At 42.2% G+C, this 16,290-nt stretch overlaps 1 protein-coding gene across 8 annotated transcripts in view; it reads right to left on the minus strand.

Annotated features, from left to right (window-relative positions):
- FHIT (fragile histidine triad diadenosine triphosphatase) overlaps positions 1–16,290 on the minus strand; it is a 608,221-nt gene that overhangs the window by 75,668 nt on the left and 516,263 nt on the right. For all 8 annotated transcript variants that reach the window (XM_074603069.1, XM_074603071.1, XM_074603070.1 and 5 more), the window contains one exon: positions 13,152–13,220. In XM_074603069.1, the coding sequence (XP_074459170.1) occupies positions 13,152–13,220 (69 nt within the window). The remainder of the gene's footprint in view (positions 1–13,151; positions 13,221–16,290) is intronic.

Consider the following 16,290-nt stretch of genomic DNA (forward strand, 5'->3'; position numbering starts at 1 on the left):
CGTGTAACATATAATTGGTAGTTTACACGATATGTGAGACACTGGTGGTACCTGGACTAGCCTCCTCTTCACATGCACGGACACGCACCAAAGAGAGACGCAGCCTTACATTTCTCCAGTTCTTTTCCACACTGGGAGCAAAGTTTTCTCAGTTGAGCTCATCTCCCTTTTGCTTATGAACCAATGACCTCCCTCTCTCCCCCTTCAATATTTTCAACGTTCAGTCACTTCCATCCACAATTCTGATCAGAGCCAGGTTTGCACACCTCACTTGCTTGTGGCATTTTGACTGAGAATTTCAGGGCAACTTACTGGTACTCAGATGACCTTGGCCATCACAGAGCTTGAACCTCAGGCAATTTCCTCACATTCTGATGACGGTTTTGGCCCTACTTACCACCACAATTAAGACTTCCGTCCTTCACTTCTGCTGGAATATCCAGTTAATGGGTAGCCTGTGCATTTAGAGCGGTTGGCTTGAGCACGGAGCTAAGGAGGGTAAGCATGTTGTGGGCTGGATGGGAGTACATCATGTTTCATTCATGGCTTCTTCAGGGCTCTTCCAAAGCCCTCAACAGAAGACCGCTATTCACAGGTCCCTGTCAGACAGCCCGACACATGGGCACACAGGTTTGCTGGGGCCATGGGAACAGCTTGTTCCCAGGAGCTGAAGACACCATATTAGGAGGACAGCGGGAAGATACTAAGGTTGCGCACTCAGGAGAAGAGTTGGGCACTGGACTAGTTATTGGAACAAGGTTATTTAGCAAGTGTTAACACCATCTTTCTGTTGCGGAAGTTATTTGTCTTGGTGAAACCATGAGTAAGGCAGAAGAGACTGAGACATGGAAGACACTGCACACTCCCTTCATGCCCCAAAGGAGGGGAGCAAGGCAGAGGATGAACATTTTCATTTCGCCAGAGGAAAACTGATTATCAAGATGTAATTTGCTAATAAATGCTGTTCCATGTAATTAAAAGAAACCAACAACAAACAAAAATGACTGTGGACCAGCAGGAAACAAGAAACTCTCCATGGAGAGTGGCAATTCAGAGAACACCCACCATGCGGCCCACCTTCCCCATTCTCCCTCTAGAAATAGACCCATTTTATACATGGTGATTAAGGCACTAAAGAAAAAAGTATTAACATGATTCATATGTAGAAAACAAGGTTATTAGGAGTAGGGATCATTTCAGCACATTGTTCTCCCTAATAAGCATAGCAAGGAGTAATTGAGTTTCAGGCAATCTCCAAGGTGGCGCTTTGTAGAGAAAACGGAACTTGGCATGATGTCTACTTTTCCTTTAATTACATTGCCCTAATGAGCAACTTTCTTTACTCTCAGCAAATTTATTTTTTGAAAAGAAGCAACTGTAATAAATGCATAAAAAGGATCACCAGGTAGTACCAAAGAAGAAACATCAGCAGCTTAAAATGACAAGAGTTTGCTAAAGTGGTGGGAAAACACCAGATTGTTCTCAGCTTCATTATGTTTAGCACACTTAAAAGCAGAGTAATGGATGTTAATCAATGGAGCATACTATCTAACCTGGGAACTATCCTTATTCTACCATTATTTTCCTTCTGCACATGTTCACGAGGGCAACCCAGAAACACAGAGTGCTGATTCATCAATCCAGAGCTCCTCTGCTCAAATGCAGCAGAGGGCAATCCTCTCTCATGCCCTTGTGCAAGGTCAGAGGAGAAAATCACATGCCAATAACGTCCTACTGAGTGTCAATACTGCTCACCGCAACCTAATGCAGAAGGATAAAGGGCTGGCTTTTCAAAAGTCTTTAAGGCATTTAGACGTCCGACTCCTGTTGAAAGTCAACGTCAGGCAAGGCCCTGGATGTTTTGCTTGTCTTTTTTCAGAAAACTCCACCTGAGAATTCCCTTATGGCCAAGGACTCCCTGAATGTGCCTTTCTGGAGCAAACAAAGCTGGGACACTCCATACATGTGTTCATTCTTACAACGTTTTCCTGAGCATTTACTAGGAGACACCACAGCAGAGAAGGCAGACCCCCAGCCCTACCTAGTAAAACCACTGTTATCTACAGGTGGGTGAATACGTCACCTCTGAAACGTCTGAAGTGTCCACCTTCAGAGGACAGCAATTGCTACAGCTCAGAGGCCTTAGCTGAATGTAGCCAGCGTACTCCCGGGTGACAGTCTGACTTTGTAAATGCCAGCAGAATTATTCTCCAGAAAAAAACGGAAGCAAAGTTCTTTAGAGTCATCCAAGTTTTCAATGTTGCTCAAAGCTGGGGAGCACATCCCAGCATATCTATTGGCTGCCTTAGGGCCACAGTTTCCTACAAGGAAGCATGAACTTCACGTGTTGGATTACTCCACGTAGCTGCAGATGGGTGACCAAACTACCTCCCTCCTTTTGCTTATTCAGATCCACGGATGTATTCTGCACTCAGCAGCTGTATCCTGACTTGCTCCATAACCTCACAATGTCCCTTCACCTCTCTGCATCACACCTGCAAGTACTATTACTTAACGCAGTCACAGAGCTGGTAAGAAAATTAATATATTTTTCAAAAAATACTCTGAGGTCTCCAAAAACAGGGACTTCAGATGTAAAAGTGTGAAATGAAATTATCTTCAAATACAAAATTTGAAAGTGCCAGTGGAAGCAGACACCTAAGACCTGAAGTGTTTATGCAGCTTTATGTATTGTTATTTCTTCAGTAAGCCTGCCATGGAAATGGCAGGGGTATGGGAAGAAAGTATGTTAGCACTTAGAGTCTACTCGGAAATGCATTAAGTGCAACTATTTCACCAAGAAAAGAATCGGGAGGAGAGCAAAGTCCCTTCTCCCGGGGAGCTAATCTCAATTACTGCTCACAATCATGGTTCAGCTGAAGAAACCCTGCACAACTCCCGTGCTGTATGTGATCTGGCAGTTGTATGCATTTGCCACTTCAAAGACACTAATGTAATGAATTAGAACAGATTTCTTCCTTACAAAAAGGTAGAAAAAAGTGATTGTTCAAGAAAAAAAAATATTCTAAAAATACGCCTTCCATTAAAAACTCTATTTATTGCAATACCTTCCCACTTCCACAGAGGTTACAATCCCTAGAAGCAAATTGCCAGGACACAGAGGTAATTTACACAGGGAAAAGGGAGATACAAATGTTTAGTTGGATTTGCTTATACGTTTAGCACAAACCCATGACCATTAAATGCAGGAAGGGGTTCTTTGCCAGCCCCATGCACAATGCTGCAACTGTCCAGGCAATATGGGACAAAGGCCACTTTATTTCCCTGCTTTTCCTGGTTATTGGAATACCTGTGCCTGGATAGCTATAATTAGGTTGCAACTCAGTCAAGGGGGATTTTAAAGCTTGCTTTTTCTTGAAGCAGTAAATGCCACTGCTCAGTGTGGGCACCATTAAACACTTTCTCCATTTTGCAGAATGTAAAAGCTGAAATTTGGGAAAAATGCTGCACTGCGCTACTTCAAACCCTTTCAGTGGCTCCCTGCAACACGGGGAAGCATTTTCAGCCAAAAGAAGTTGTTAGCACACAAGTTGGTTGTCAGAAAGATAAAAGTTTCCTATACACAGAAAATGGCAATACGAGCTGTTTTTGAAAAAATGTTTCGAGTAACTAATTAAATTTGGAGACGTTTCATTTTTGTCCCCCCCCCCTCACCGGAAACACTGCTCCTCTCTTCTTTTGGACATCCTGCGTGTTTTAAAACACCCACTTTCAAGAGAATTAACAATTCTGAAGACTTTGCAGAGATATGGGCATTTTAAAGCTCCCTGCAACAAGATATTGCCCAGTGTGGGAATTAAAGCTCTTCACTCCCCCCACCCCAACGAGTGCCTTGTGGTCCAAAGCTGGGAAGTGCCGTCGCCGTGGTCTGCTCGTGGCACTGCTGAAGCCCACCTGCCCCTGCAGTACCACGTAAACCCCGTGCAGAGTTATAAACGCTATCTAATAAATTTGAGGGCTGGAGAACAGTAGGAGAAAAGGGGAGCAGATTCTCACATCATCAGGAGGAAAATAGACTTTTAAAAAGCCAGTTGTGTCTGTGCACAACAATGAAGCTTTATGTCTATATAAACTGACAAGTCAAATTGTACTCCTGGGCCCAATTCTCAACATCAGCGCCATTTGACGGTGATAGCTCGCCTCCTGCCTCTGCAGCCTAATGGCTGTGTCTGCCAGGAAGGGCAGGCAGGATGAGTAAAATAAGCATTAACAGAATGGTTTGGTGATTAGCTTCTCCATCTCTCTTTTTTCTCTCTTTGCTTGCCTTTTTTTTTTCTCTTTTTTTTTTTTTTTAATGTACAGTTTTGGTCTGCCAAAGATTGCTAAAGCCTTTTCTTCATTAGCAGTGTACTTAACAAGTGTAAATTTAAAGTATTCATTTTCTTAAGGCCAAGGATTAAAGCAATTAAGGAAAACTGCTGCAACCTAGCACTCAAGTCAATCCTTAACATGGAAAAGAAACAATGGTACTTAACATATTTAAACAAAACCAAATTGCGTATAATTATGCTGACACTCTGTCAAACTAAATTTTCACTCTGCTGCAATGATTTGTTAAAAATCTCCTTTCTGAAACTGAAATAAACATTTTCTCTCCCAGTACGGGAACAGGTCTGCGGTCTCTTTGGACTACCTTCACCACAAAAACATTACAATAAAAGCTAACGTCCACGCTCAATCTGTCCTCATTTTACCATGACCCTTCTTCCTGATACCCTATGGGCTTAATCCCTCGCCAGGTCTGCCCACAGGAGACCTGAGCCCTTCCCATCCCAGCGCCTGGCCTCTGTACTTGCACCATCGGGGCCTAAAAGAGAAGAAAATAATTTTGACCAAACGCCTCTAGAAAGGGAAGCCATGTTCCTGCAGTATTTAGCCAAAAATAATTTTGTACCTTTGCCTTTTATGCACATTAAATCCTTCTTAACATATGGCAATGATGGTATAGAACAGGGCCGGATCTATCTTTGGCAACGAATTTTTTAGCTACTGTTTTAAATGCATGAAACTGAGACTTGCCTACGATAAACTCGGTAGCATTTTTGCCAGACCACAAGCTGTAATGTAAAGTGTTGTCTTCTACAGAAAGAGGTGAGGCGTTAACTGTGAAACCACAGCGAGCTGGTAACAGAAAGGTGTTAGCTCCGGAGCCTCAAGGATGGCAATTCATATTTCAACGTTGTTAACTCTTTCAGTGGTGATGGTTGTGGCAGAAATACTGAGCAAAGGCATGACACGATCAGATCTTGCTCAGAGATGTAGATGCTCAAATCCCATTAATTTCCGGGGAAAACAGAAGGTCCACAAGTTCCCACAAACACTGAGTTTATGGACAAAATGCAAACACACAGCTATAGCATGCTATAATAGAAAATGTAAAAATGCAGCATTTTTCCTAATCTTAGAGGGGACCAAAACAAATACTCCATGCGCTTCTGAGCCCTCCGCTCTGTCCATACGGGTATGCCTGTAAGTGTATGTCCACAAAGTGTATGCCCATAAATATACATATGCAAATGTATAAATACCTATTTATTAAATAAGAAGTATTTTTCTTCAGACTTTATAATTTTCACTACTAGTTTAATAAAAAAAAATCATACTTCAGAGAGCCTAAGTAAGAGGTTTGGTGATTTTTGTTTCAACTTGATCTCTCAGCATGTCATTTTGGTTTCTGAAAACCACAAACATTCAGTTCTCCATCTTCCGTTTTAGCATTATTGGTAGTTTTTTCTAACTGTCTTTCTGTTCAGCTTCCTTCTACGCTTTTATTTCCCCAGAAGAAAAAAAAATTTTAAAAAAAAGAAGGAAAACAGTGGGCAAATATATAATGGAAAAAGAAAGCATGCTCTTTTTTTCCCCCACAAAACGAACAAAACCAGAATACAAGCACATATCTGGAAAGCTTATTTCTCATATCTATATATTTTTTTCACTCTTTGACTCAAAAAATAAATTAACTTGACCTTGCAGATACTGGCAAACCCATCCCATCAGACTTTTATTTACTTCCCAACCAGGAAGAACACTTGGCTCCATTAATTTACCTCCGCCTTCATTCACAAAAGTCATATTTAGAAAGTGACAGATAGCATCGCGTCTGAATCACTGAAGCTGCTGATTCAGTGCCAGGTGAGCAAACGAAACTGCCAGCAACAACCAGTTCAGATGGTGTCTTCTATGAGATGATCGCTTCCCAGGTACCCGGTACTTGAACCTCCACTGGACAAAGCTGATCCCCCAAAACAGTGTGATCCACATTTGCAAGACAGCAGCTAAAGGAACTGCCCCAAATTACAGGGTAAAAAGAGCTCTCTCCTTGTGGGATCACAAGCTAAAACCATAACATCTTTACAGAGCTGCACGTGGGTCACAGGGTTGGATCACTGTTGTGGTTTGTGCCGGACTGGCCACTGAAAACGAGCTACTGGTCATACCAGAACCAGTCCTGCGGATCGAGAAGGGAGTCTCCAAATTCTGGCTATTGGCAGAACAACTTGCTGAAGTCATCTGTTGCACAGTGCATTGGGATTCACTGTGATTTGCTTTGGGGGATACCAACTAACGGCTCCCATATCCTGAACCTTAAACAGAACGCAAGGGAGCATTTCATTTTAAATTTATGGCAACATTTCAGTTCAAAGAAGAAAAAAATCATTTTTGGAAAAGACCAACTCCCTGGTAGCTTTATTTACTTTCCATCTCGTCAATTCCAAAAAGCTGAGTATTTAGGATTCTAATGGGGCGTGTTCTCCCCACCAGCACGAATTCAGCTTACGCTGTGCATCAAAGGATAAGCAGAGGTCTGGAGACAGTTTTACCTCGGGGACTGGGAATACACAAGAAGCACCTGAGCAGCTAAGCAAGTCCAAGCACTGACAGAGTAAACAGGCCTGAGAGACCATGTTCACTCTAATCCCCTTACCAGCAACTTGTCATTGGTTGGAGGCTCTTTATCACTGAGTCACTCGCCAATGAGCGACCATCAAAGACATAAAAGAGCAAATACACCATGAGCCAAACACAGCAAGCATCCTCCAGAAGGCGCCGAGAGATTTTTTTTAATGGTCACAATAATTCGTCCCTGCTATATTATAGACTAAATGCAAGTGATTTCTTGAAGCCGATATTTTTTACCTATCAGGAAAATGATTTAGAAACCTTGAGGCAGGAAAGGGTAAGAAGCAGCAAGAGCAGTGATGGAATGCAGAGAGACAGCCAGGCTAGAGGGCAATGAGACTACATGACGATATGTAAAATGCCAAATGTACATTACCTTCCAGACAAAGTCTAGGTGTAAAGGGCATGGGTGTGATTATGAGGGATGACTGCCTTAATGGGAACCCTTCTAGCCACTTCTAATTCATCCCTATAGTTGAGCTGATTCCACCTCTCTAGATCCTATGGAAGATACCAGTGAATATGGCTCTTAATCAGATCTGGTTTTGATATCCTGCTATCTTAAAATATGTGCAGCAATGTATGCAGCTTCCAGAAAGGTCTCAGGGATTTCAGGTATCAAATTCACAGGGTTGGAAAGGGCAGAAAATACCACAAACTGTGGAGTCTCCATCTAGGGGAATACACACGACAATAGGATGTCTCTGAGTATTCCTGCTAGGCCCTACTGACAAATTTGTCAGTTTTGCCTCATGGAAGCTGGGTGCATGCAAGAAGCTTGCACAGGGTTCCAGCAGTCTCCACGGGGTTTCAAATCATAATCAGATAAAATATCAGGGTCCAGAAAACAAATCATCCTGTTTGACTCAAAAAGGAAATTTGTTTGATGGGAAAAAAAAATTTGGTTCAGGTCAACTCAAACTGACTTTTTGCCCATTCAGCTACCAAATCCAAAACATAATTATTTGCACAGTTTTAGCTTCTACTGCAATACTCTCAGTTGGAAATATTCCTGCACAGTTCATCTGTCTCGCCCTGCTGGAGTCGCTATAATATCACAAGACTCATGAAACAACAGGGAAAGGCTTACGCTCCTTGGCTAACAGAAACCTCCTCTGATGCTCTGTCAGTCAGAAAGAGCAACACTGGCAAGACCAGGATAAAATCCACAGCCTACTGGGAAGAATTTATTTGCTGCCGCATCAGAAGAAGATAGGGAAATAGACATGTACCTGGGGAAAACAGAGCTTCTTTAAAAAAATCTATACCAATTTAGATTCTGGGCAGCTTCCCTCCCTTTCCATGGGTTCACCCATGCAGGGTGCAAAGAAAGCAGAGTCTGGCCCCAAGGGAGTTCCGATGCAGCAGACTGATCTACCAGCAGGCTACAATATGTTCCCAGAAGGTGCAATATAATTCTGAGGCCAAGGAACAGCCTATTAGCTCTGCATGCCATTAATTTTCACGAATAGTTCGATCCAATACTCACAGAAGCTGTTGGGCATCTTTCCATTTTGTCTAGCAGGACCTGGCTTCGGGCTTATTTATCTTTTCATTATATACCTGATACCAGCCCAAACAGTTCGGTACAGCTGTGCACGTTTCAAGCCCTCCACCAGGCTCTGCGCCCAGCAGCAGGCACGAAGCTGTCTTCAGGTCGGAGCGAAGGCATGTCACAGTCAAAGCCACTCATGGAGAATTAAACTTCAGGCTCGTTTGACTAAACTTCTGAATTCACCGTGGTTCCCCTGTTTCGCCAGCCTGAAGAAGCAGCCCATCAGGTTCTTGAGTCACATGCCAAAATGCCTCCTTCATCCTCCCTGGGACTGGAAATGATTACTAATAGGTACTCTTGCTGAAATGATTTAACATAATGTGCTGAATGAGATCACTAAGTTAAAATATCTTTCCCTAAGTGACTCTCTCGCTGCATGCCTGAATGCCAGAGGGGAAGGAGGACAGCATGAACCAAATTCTTTTGCTGGCTTCTGCATTTTACAAAATCTCTACACTACTGAAGAATTCACATTAGGAAGTTTCACCCAGGCTCATTACAAGAGGTCTGTGACGCAGGTCTGGCAGGCAGCCGGGGGGCAGAGACACAGGGGTTGGCGTTAACTTCTCTCATTCACACTTTCCCCTTTTATAGGATTTTCAGTGCTGCCCAGCCTGGGTTAGGAACTGGAGACAGTCGAGAAAATGAGGCGGGCATGAAAGCAAGGCTGGCAAGTGGATGGACACTTTTTGCTCTGCATGCACAGCCCTGGACATGCGTCACCGCTGCAATTCCAGCCGTTACGGCAGGCTGCAACCACCACGTGAAAGAGGAGTTTGGGGAGGAAGAGGGGCTGCACCACAAAACACATCACTGCGTACCAGGGATGCTCTGGGGTTTGCTGAGAGGCCAGGCTGCCCTCGCCCATCCGAGTCTGTCAGCCTCAAAATTAACTTGTTGAGGTCAGTACTCATAACAGCGGTATTGCGGAGTTTTGATTCACTCTTCCTTTCTGAGAAAGCCCCACACTTTCTGGCCCAGAACGGCTATTACCTGCCAACCTAAAGGATGACGAATGTTATTTATATTGCAGTAATGGCTAACCACTCAGTGGAGACCAGGGACAGGCTGTGCTATGGGCTTTTCAAACACAAGCTGAATGAGGACTGCCCACAGATGGCCGAGTGTATGAAACTGCTGAGACATTTCAAGATAATGTTCTTGAACGCCTTGGACACGATGACCTCCAACAACTCTGCAGCACTTGCGCTGACTGCAACAACACAGGGTGCCACTCTACAGTAAAGACGTTCATCAATACCAAATTCTTATCAGTTACTGTGAACACGCCCTTATAACAGCAACAAAATCGTCTACTTCAAAGCAGGCAACTCCTTGGCAGGAAGGCCTTTAAATTCCTTGATTAATAAATGTAAAAATATTAATCTATTTCAAACCAAACAGAAAACATAGAGGAATAAAGAGGTATTCTGATTAAAAGTCCTCCTAATATTTAGCTGCTGCAGTTTTGCTGTCCAAGAAAAAAAAGCGAATCAATGAATAAGAACTACTCAAGATATAGATGAGAAAAAATAATCCAGCAACAGTAAAGTATGAAGGGCCTGGTCCTTTAAAAAAGCCTGTAAGACCAATTTAACTCTGACATGTGCACACTTGCAGGATTAGGTTTCAAATAATTGCAGAAAAATGCAAGACCTGAAAAATTATACCTTTAGCTTTTCACTGACGCGAGCCTAGAGGGTGGATAGCTAACACTCCCTGGGAAACACCCTCCCAAGAAATAGCCCCACAAACATGCAGAGAAAATACATCTGAAACACTCAATGCGGATTTTTTTTTTCATTATTAATCATTCTCTCTGTATCTTAGAAAAATCATGCAGTGACTTCTTTCATATGCACGTGAAACCTACAGAAACCTAAAATATTAAGTGACAAATTCCACCAAGAAATGCCTTAGAGAAGGTGCTGTGGAACGGGTGTCAGCCCCTCTTTTATCCCTTCTACAATTAATGTTCCAGTATTGCAGTTCTAAATATATATCCAGAAAGCAGCACACATCAGTGTCGGTCAGCAACCTTATTAAAAATCAAGTGCTAAAGATATACCTTACCTTTAAGTATACTCTTTTCACTTAAAAGCTGCTTTAGATGAAGCTACGTCAGATAGACAGGATAGATACCAGAGCCCAGTAAACACATTAGGCACAGATCAACTTGATATGCTTTTTTCTTTCTTTTCAATCAAATGAGTGGTCACTCCCAAACCAAATGGGAGAAATAAAGCACTCGGTAAGAGACTGAAAGTACTTTCTAGCTGTCTCAACTCCAGAAGTCTCCTAAGAGGACTGATGTCTCAACATCTGGGCATTCCTTTCACTGTCAAACACTCTCAGAGCAATGGGATTTGTCAGCAATCTGCTGAGCATATACAGATGACAACTGCAAAGTTTGGAGAGCTCAAAGGCATTTACAGATAGATAAGGGTTTGCAATAGATGTGTCGAACCAAAGCTGAGATCCACAATCTGTGAAAATGACGCCCAATAGCTGTAAAGCCTTTAGCTGTGGTAGTTAAACCAGGCACCACAATATGCAAAATTTAGCCTGGGTGTGCTTTACAATTGCACAAATTGTTTCAGGGAGGCTGGTCAGCCTCCACGTCACATACTACCAGCAAAAGGCTGTTGGGATGATTTTAGACGGTGGTCTTTTCTGCCTAAACTACAACTCCATCTATCACTCAAATATATGGAAATGAAGCATCATTTATAAACAGGTTTCGGATTGTCCTAAGTACAAATTTCATGGGCAATGGATTTAAAGCTCTCTCCGGCCCCCGCTTCTCACCTAATGGTACTCTGTCTCTCGTTGCTTTTCAGCCTGTTTCCCCACCACGATCTACATATCTTCCTATATCTTTTAAAAGATCTTCTGGACAAACGGATATGTCTTGCTGACACAACGCAGAGAGGCATTAAACAAAAGAATTTTGCCTTACTGACATAAGCTCCAAATGATTTCCCAAATCACCCGCATTTTCAATAATTTGTTCCTTTTGTATTTTTGAAAATAGATTTATTCATTTATGATAGCATAGTGCTTAAGACCCTCCATCCTTCAATCCGGACAGCAACAGAACTTTGCATCAAACTTTTTATAACATCAAATGTGTGTTTTTTCTCTGGCATGCTAAGAAACATGAAATCTTTGTTCAGCTACAGTCTGTACAAAAGCATATGTTAGCTCTGTGGTATTCAAGAATAGCTGATAAGACTCTGAGGCTATATATTCTTCCGCTAATCTGTGTCTAAATATTTTTGCTTCCTATGTCTGCGACAAGCAGCACCTACAATTACTATAACCGCAAACGACAAGACGAAAATACTTTTCATCAATTTGTTACCCTTTTGCATTTAACACCACTAAATGTATAGTTTAGTTCATTAACAGAGTTTTGCCTGTTTGTATTTACATATAACAAGGGAGAAATAAATGTGTTAAAAAAGAAAATGGCATTGTAAATACAACAAAAATAGAAACAGAGCTTGTGGGGTGGTGCAGCATCTAAAACCACTTAATACATTTGAAAAGGAAAAAAATGGTAACTTTCAGTTGCCTCACTAAACTGCTTTTAACTACAGCAGCATAAAAGATGGGCCGTCATATAGTTACATTTGATCTCCTTGCTCGGCAGTCTCATTACAAGGCATTACCCTCGTTAGCGGGGCGCTCAGTCTCTACGCTTTGCGTAAATGGTCAATAACAAACTTTTCTCACTACTTTCGCATAGTTAAATCATTAGAAAACTTTAAAACACACTATCACCTCTTTTGCAAGTGGGGAGTTGTCATCATGTATATATCACAAAGGAAAAAATACAAAAGTATAATATGTCATGAATTCTCCTTCAAGCAGATGGTATTGCGGTAGCCCTGAACGAGTTTATATTAGTCATTTTCCGAAAGAGAAGGAGATGTCATATTTGAGATAGAGAATCCTACCAAACCCACAAAGAACCATCCGGAAATTCAACAATAGTGAGATTTTTTTCATTGACTCATTGTGACAGCTGTCAAGCTGGGGAAAACTTTTTGTTAATGCCTGTACAACTGTTCATTTAGACGAAAGCCAGTAATCCAGTCACACTGGAACAGCTTACGTCCCCAGCTCTGCCGTGCAATCTGCGCACATGCATATATTACATCTATATGCACAGTTGCTCTTTAATTTTTATCTTTGGGGCTATACTGTGATTTGTCCAGAGCCTGAGCAGGGCCCAACAAAAAGCAGGCCAGGAGGCAATTTGTGACTGAGTTGTAACGAGCCACCTGTGTTTGGCACCCCAGGCTAGCAGCCAGGGTAGGACACGCTCCCTGCATGCCCGTCTAATGGTGTGGTCACCCTTTTCCCCATGCCCTCAAAATAAGAGAACACAGCTATTGGTAGAGATGTCACCATGCTCTGTGCGCAGTGACAGACTGAAGTACCAAAGATGTCAATGGCATCCTCCCTTGGGACCTTGTGTGACCACAGCTTGACCCAGAGCTCACAAGGAAATCCCAGTGGAGGGCTTGATGCTATCACAGGCTCTTTGCAACCAAGAAGGATGCAGAGATCCCGTTATCTACCTCCACTCCAGGCAGGGGATGTATCATTAACGTGATTTTTTAACAGCAAAATCAACTCTGAACAGGAAACAGAGTGCAGTGCTTACCTCCTTGTAGACATCGTCATTCCTGCTGAAGTCTCCAGCCCTCCTTGGAAGGACATGGACGTGAACATGCTGAAAACATGAAACAAAATAATAGTGATTATCAAGCTCATGACTTTCTTTTTTTGGATTGTCAGCACTATTCTCCACGCATACAAGTAACCGTGCATGGGCTCCCACAGCATTATTTTCAGAAGAAAATACATTAACCTGTTCCATAACTGTATCTCAACTCTTTGGAGAATATAAAAGACGAAAAACATGAGAAAGCAGCTCTGCTGTATTATATGAGCTTCAGAGCAAAACGCCTGGAAGTTTAGGGGCTCTGAGGAATTATTCATAGTTGTCAGTTAGAGACGTATTTAGCCACAGCTTTGAAATGACAATGTACCTGGGAGCTGCGTGCTGTGACTTCAAAACCGACAAGAATAAGAAGGTGCCGGCAATGGGACTGTAGCAGGCGTGGGCAGAGGGGTCCCATGGGCAGCCCCGGGCTCCGTGCTGTGCTGCCCAAGCCGGGGGATAGAGGAACTGCTGGTACGCAATGGAGACCACGCAGGCAGGAAGGCTGTCAGAAAAGGACATGCACCAGGCTCTTCAGCACGGCTAATACAATGTCTTTTGCCAGACTAGAAAGACTTGCATGTTTTGCTTTTCCTTCCAGGAGGCTGTAGCCCAAATATCACCACCTGAAGCCCCCAGAGGTATGAGGTGCGTGCTGGGGACACACGCCTGCAGGGACACTGGCTCCAGTGCACCAAGTGGCCCCAAACCTGCGAGGCATGAGAATGATGAGCCCAGTTCTGCAGGGCCATGGCTCAGGGGGTAGCAGAGCCAAGGACCATAAGCTGCAGAGGCAGCTTTGGGCTACCCAATACGGGAGGGAGGTGAGGGGCAATGTATTTTTGTCACAAATGCTGATGAGATATGGGGAAAAGGAACAAAAATATGGACAAGAAAGCAAATATATGACCTGCCAACTTGGTGTTGTATTATTACTATTACTGTATTTTTTTTCCTGTTAAGAGATTATGACAGTCTCATCATACCAAATAGGACAGGTAATTCAAGATTCTCAAGACTCAAATTCTACCAGGAAATCAAACAAACGCTCATCTATCTGCTTTTCTGCGGTAAATTCAGCTACAAAATTGCAAAGCATACTTTTATCTTTTCCCCTTTCTCTTTCACTCTCTTTTGAGGGAAAAAAAAACCCAGAATGACTGAGAATAATTCTTCAGGAAAAAAACCCAACAACACCTCACTGAGGAGAGGCGGCAAACGAGTGGAACGACAGATCACATTTCTGTATCTCCAGATCCTTTTAGATGGTGCCTAAATCCTTAAAAAAAAAAAAAAAGACTGCATCAGAAACAGCACCAAATAGAATTCAGATAGCTTGCACCTGACTCAATTTGATGAGGTGAAAGTCAGCTGAAATTCATGCACCTCGTTGAAACATTTTCAAAACACGGCTCAAGTCTATAATGAAATCCAAAATCAAAAAAGATTTTCTTAGGCTATTTGTAAGAAAATTCAAACACACCTGTATTGTGTTAGCTTCAATCCATATAAACATTTGCTCAGTCAATAAAATGAAATCACGAGGATGTTTCAGTTAATGAAATATTTCAAATTCCACTTTATTTTTTTTTCTCAGTTTACACTAGAGAAACTGAATATGCGATTGCTTGTTCTTATCATTATCCATGGCTTTCAGTGTATTCAGCCTAGAGATGAGGATGACTCTTGAGGGTTAAAAACTGTGGTTTTGAGTAATACATCAGTGATAGTGTTCTGATAGTGTATTATACTAATATATCATGAGAGCGATAGTGCTCTTGTGATGTATTAGTGCAATGTATCATCTGAACATCACTGCTCTCATGATGTATTGCTCAAAATCACACGGCAAGTTTAAAGATGGTCTTCAGTAGCCCTAGGCCTGAAATTTTGCTTTTGGACAAAGAGAGACTTTCAAGAAAAATAAAAGCAAAGATTAAAGTTTGCAGTGGTAATGTAAAATTTCACTAGTGGATCGCACCTGTAGTTCCCATTAGATTTTAACTTTTTTCATAAAAATAGAGAATTATTTGTCAGACAGTTTCTTTCTCTTCTGCTATAAGGAGTGATAGTTTTGCTACAAATGTAAATTTTCAGGAATTTCTCTTAGTAATATATATACAGCCTAGTATCAGCTATCAACAACCATATCCTCCAAAATTTCAGCCGCCTTTAAGAGCAATTTTTATCTCTGGGGCAGAATGTTCTGGGATGTGCACAGGAGAAGATCTGTTTACCCGCAACAGATAAGTTGGAATATCAGAAAGCACTCAGGGATGTAGTCCGAAGCTCAGTGCAGAGATGCTGCACTGCAGATGCACAGACCAGCACAGCAGGTAATGAATGAGCCTAACGCGATCTCCTCCCCAAAACGGGCTCTTCCAATCAAGGGTAAAAAAAAGAAGAAAAAGTGTTTATGACAGCATACGAGTGACTTGGCATCAGTGGGGACATTCTCAGGGGTTAGTCACCTTTACTACACACATTATGTTCTTACACAACGCCAGGCTGCATAGCAAAATCCCTCAACCATGCCAGAAAATAAATTAGTATTTCAAAGCTTTGAGGTAACTAAAATCAATTTAAAAGAGAGTAATTTTTTACAGACATCCCAGTATATATTTTTTTATAAATTCTGTGCATGGAACAAAAATAAAAATGTGGATTGTCCCTGCTGTTTGTACAATAGAAACAAACAGGAACAGCAATAGTGCCTCAAGTAGTTTCCTTCTCTTCAGCTTTACCAAAAAACCCACAGGGAAACACAAGCAGCACAGAGCAGTGGCTACCACATAGTGAGAAACACCGAACAAGGGGATTTCACACCTTCTCTCATCTGCCTTACGACTTCTGGTCTTCTTGATTCAGGGATGCTGGTATTTTGATATGTTAGAAGTTCTTTAATTGATCATTTTTGCTCCTTATTACTATTTATTACTGCTAAAGCCTCAATCCACCAAGGCACTTAAGCACCAGCTCAATTTCCAACCTGTGAATTGGTTCGGTGGGAGTATTCGCATCCCAGATATTATGTATATGCCTCAGTGTTTTGCCTCCGCCGATGGCTACAGGTCCAAAC

The sequence above is a fragment of the Larus michahellis genome, chromosome 10, assembly GCF_964199755.1.
Source record: "Larus michahellis chromosome 10, bLarMic1.1, whole genome shotgun sequence".
Taxonomy (NCBI): Eukaryota; Metazoa; Chordata; class Aves; order Charadriiformes; family Laridae; genus Larus; species Larus michahellis.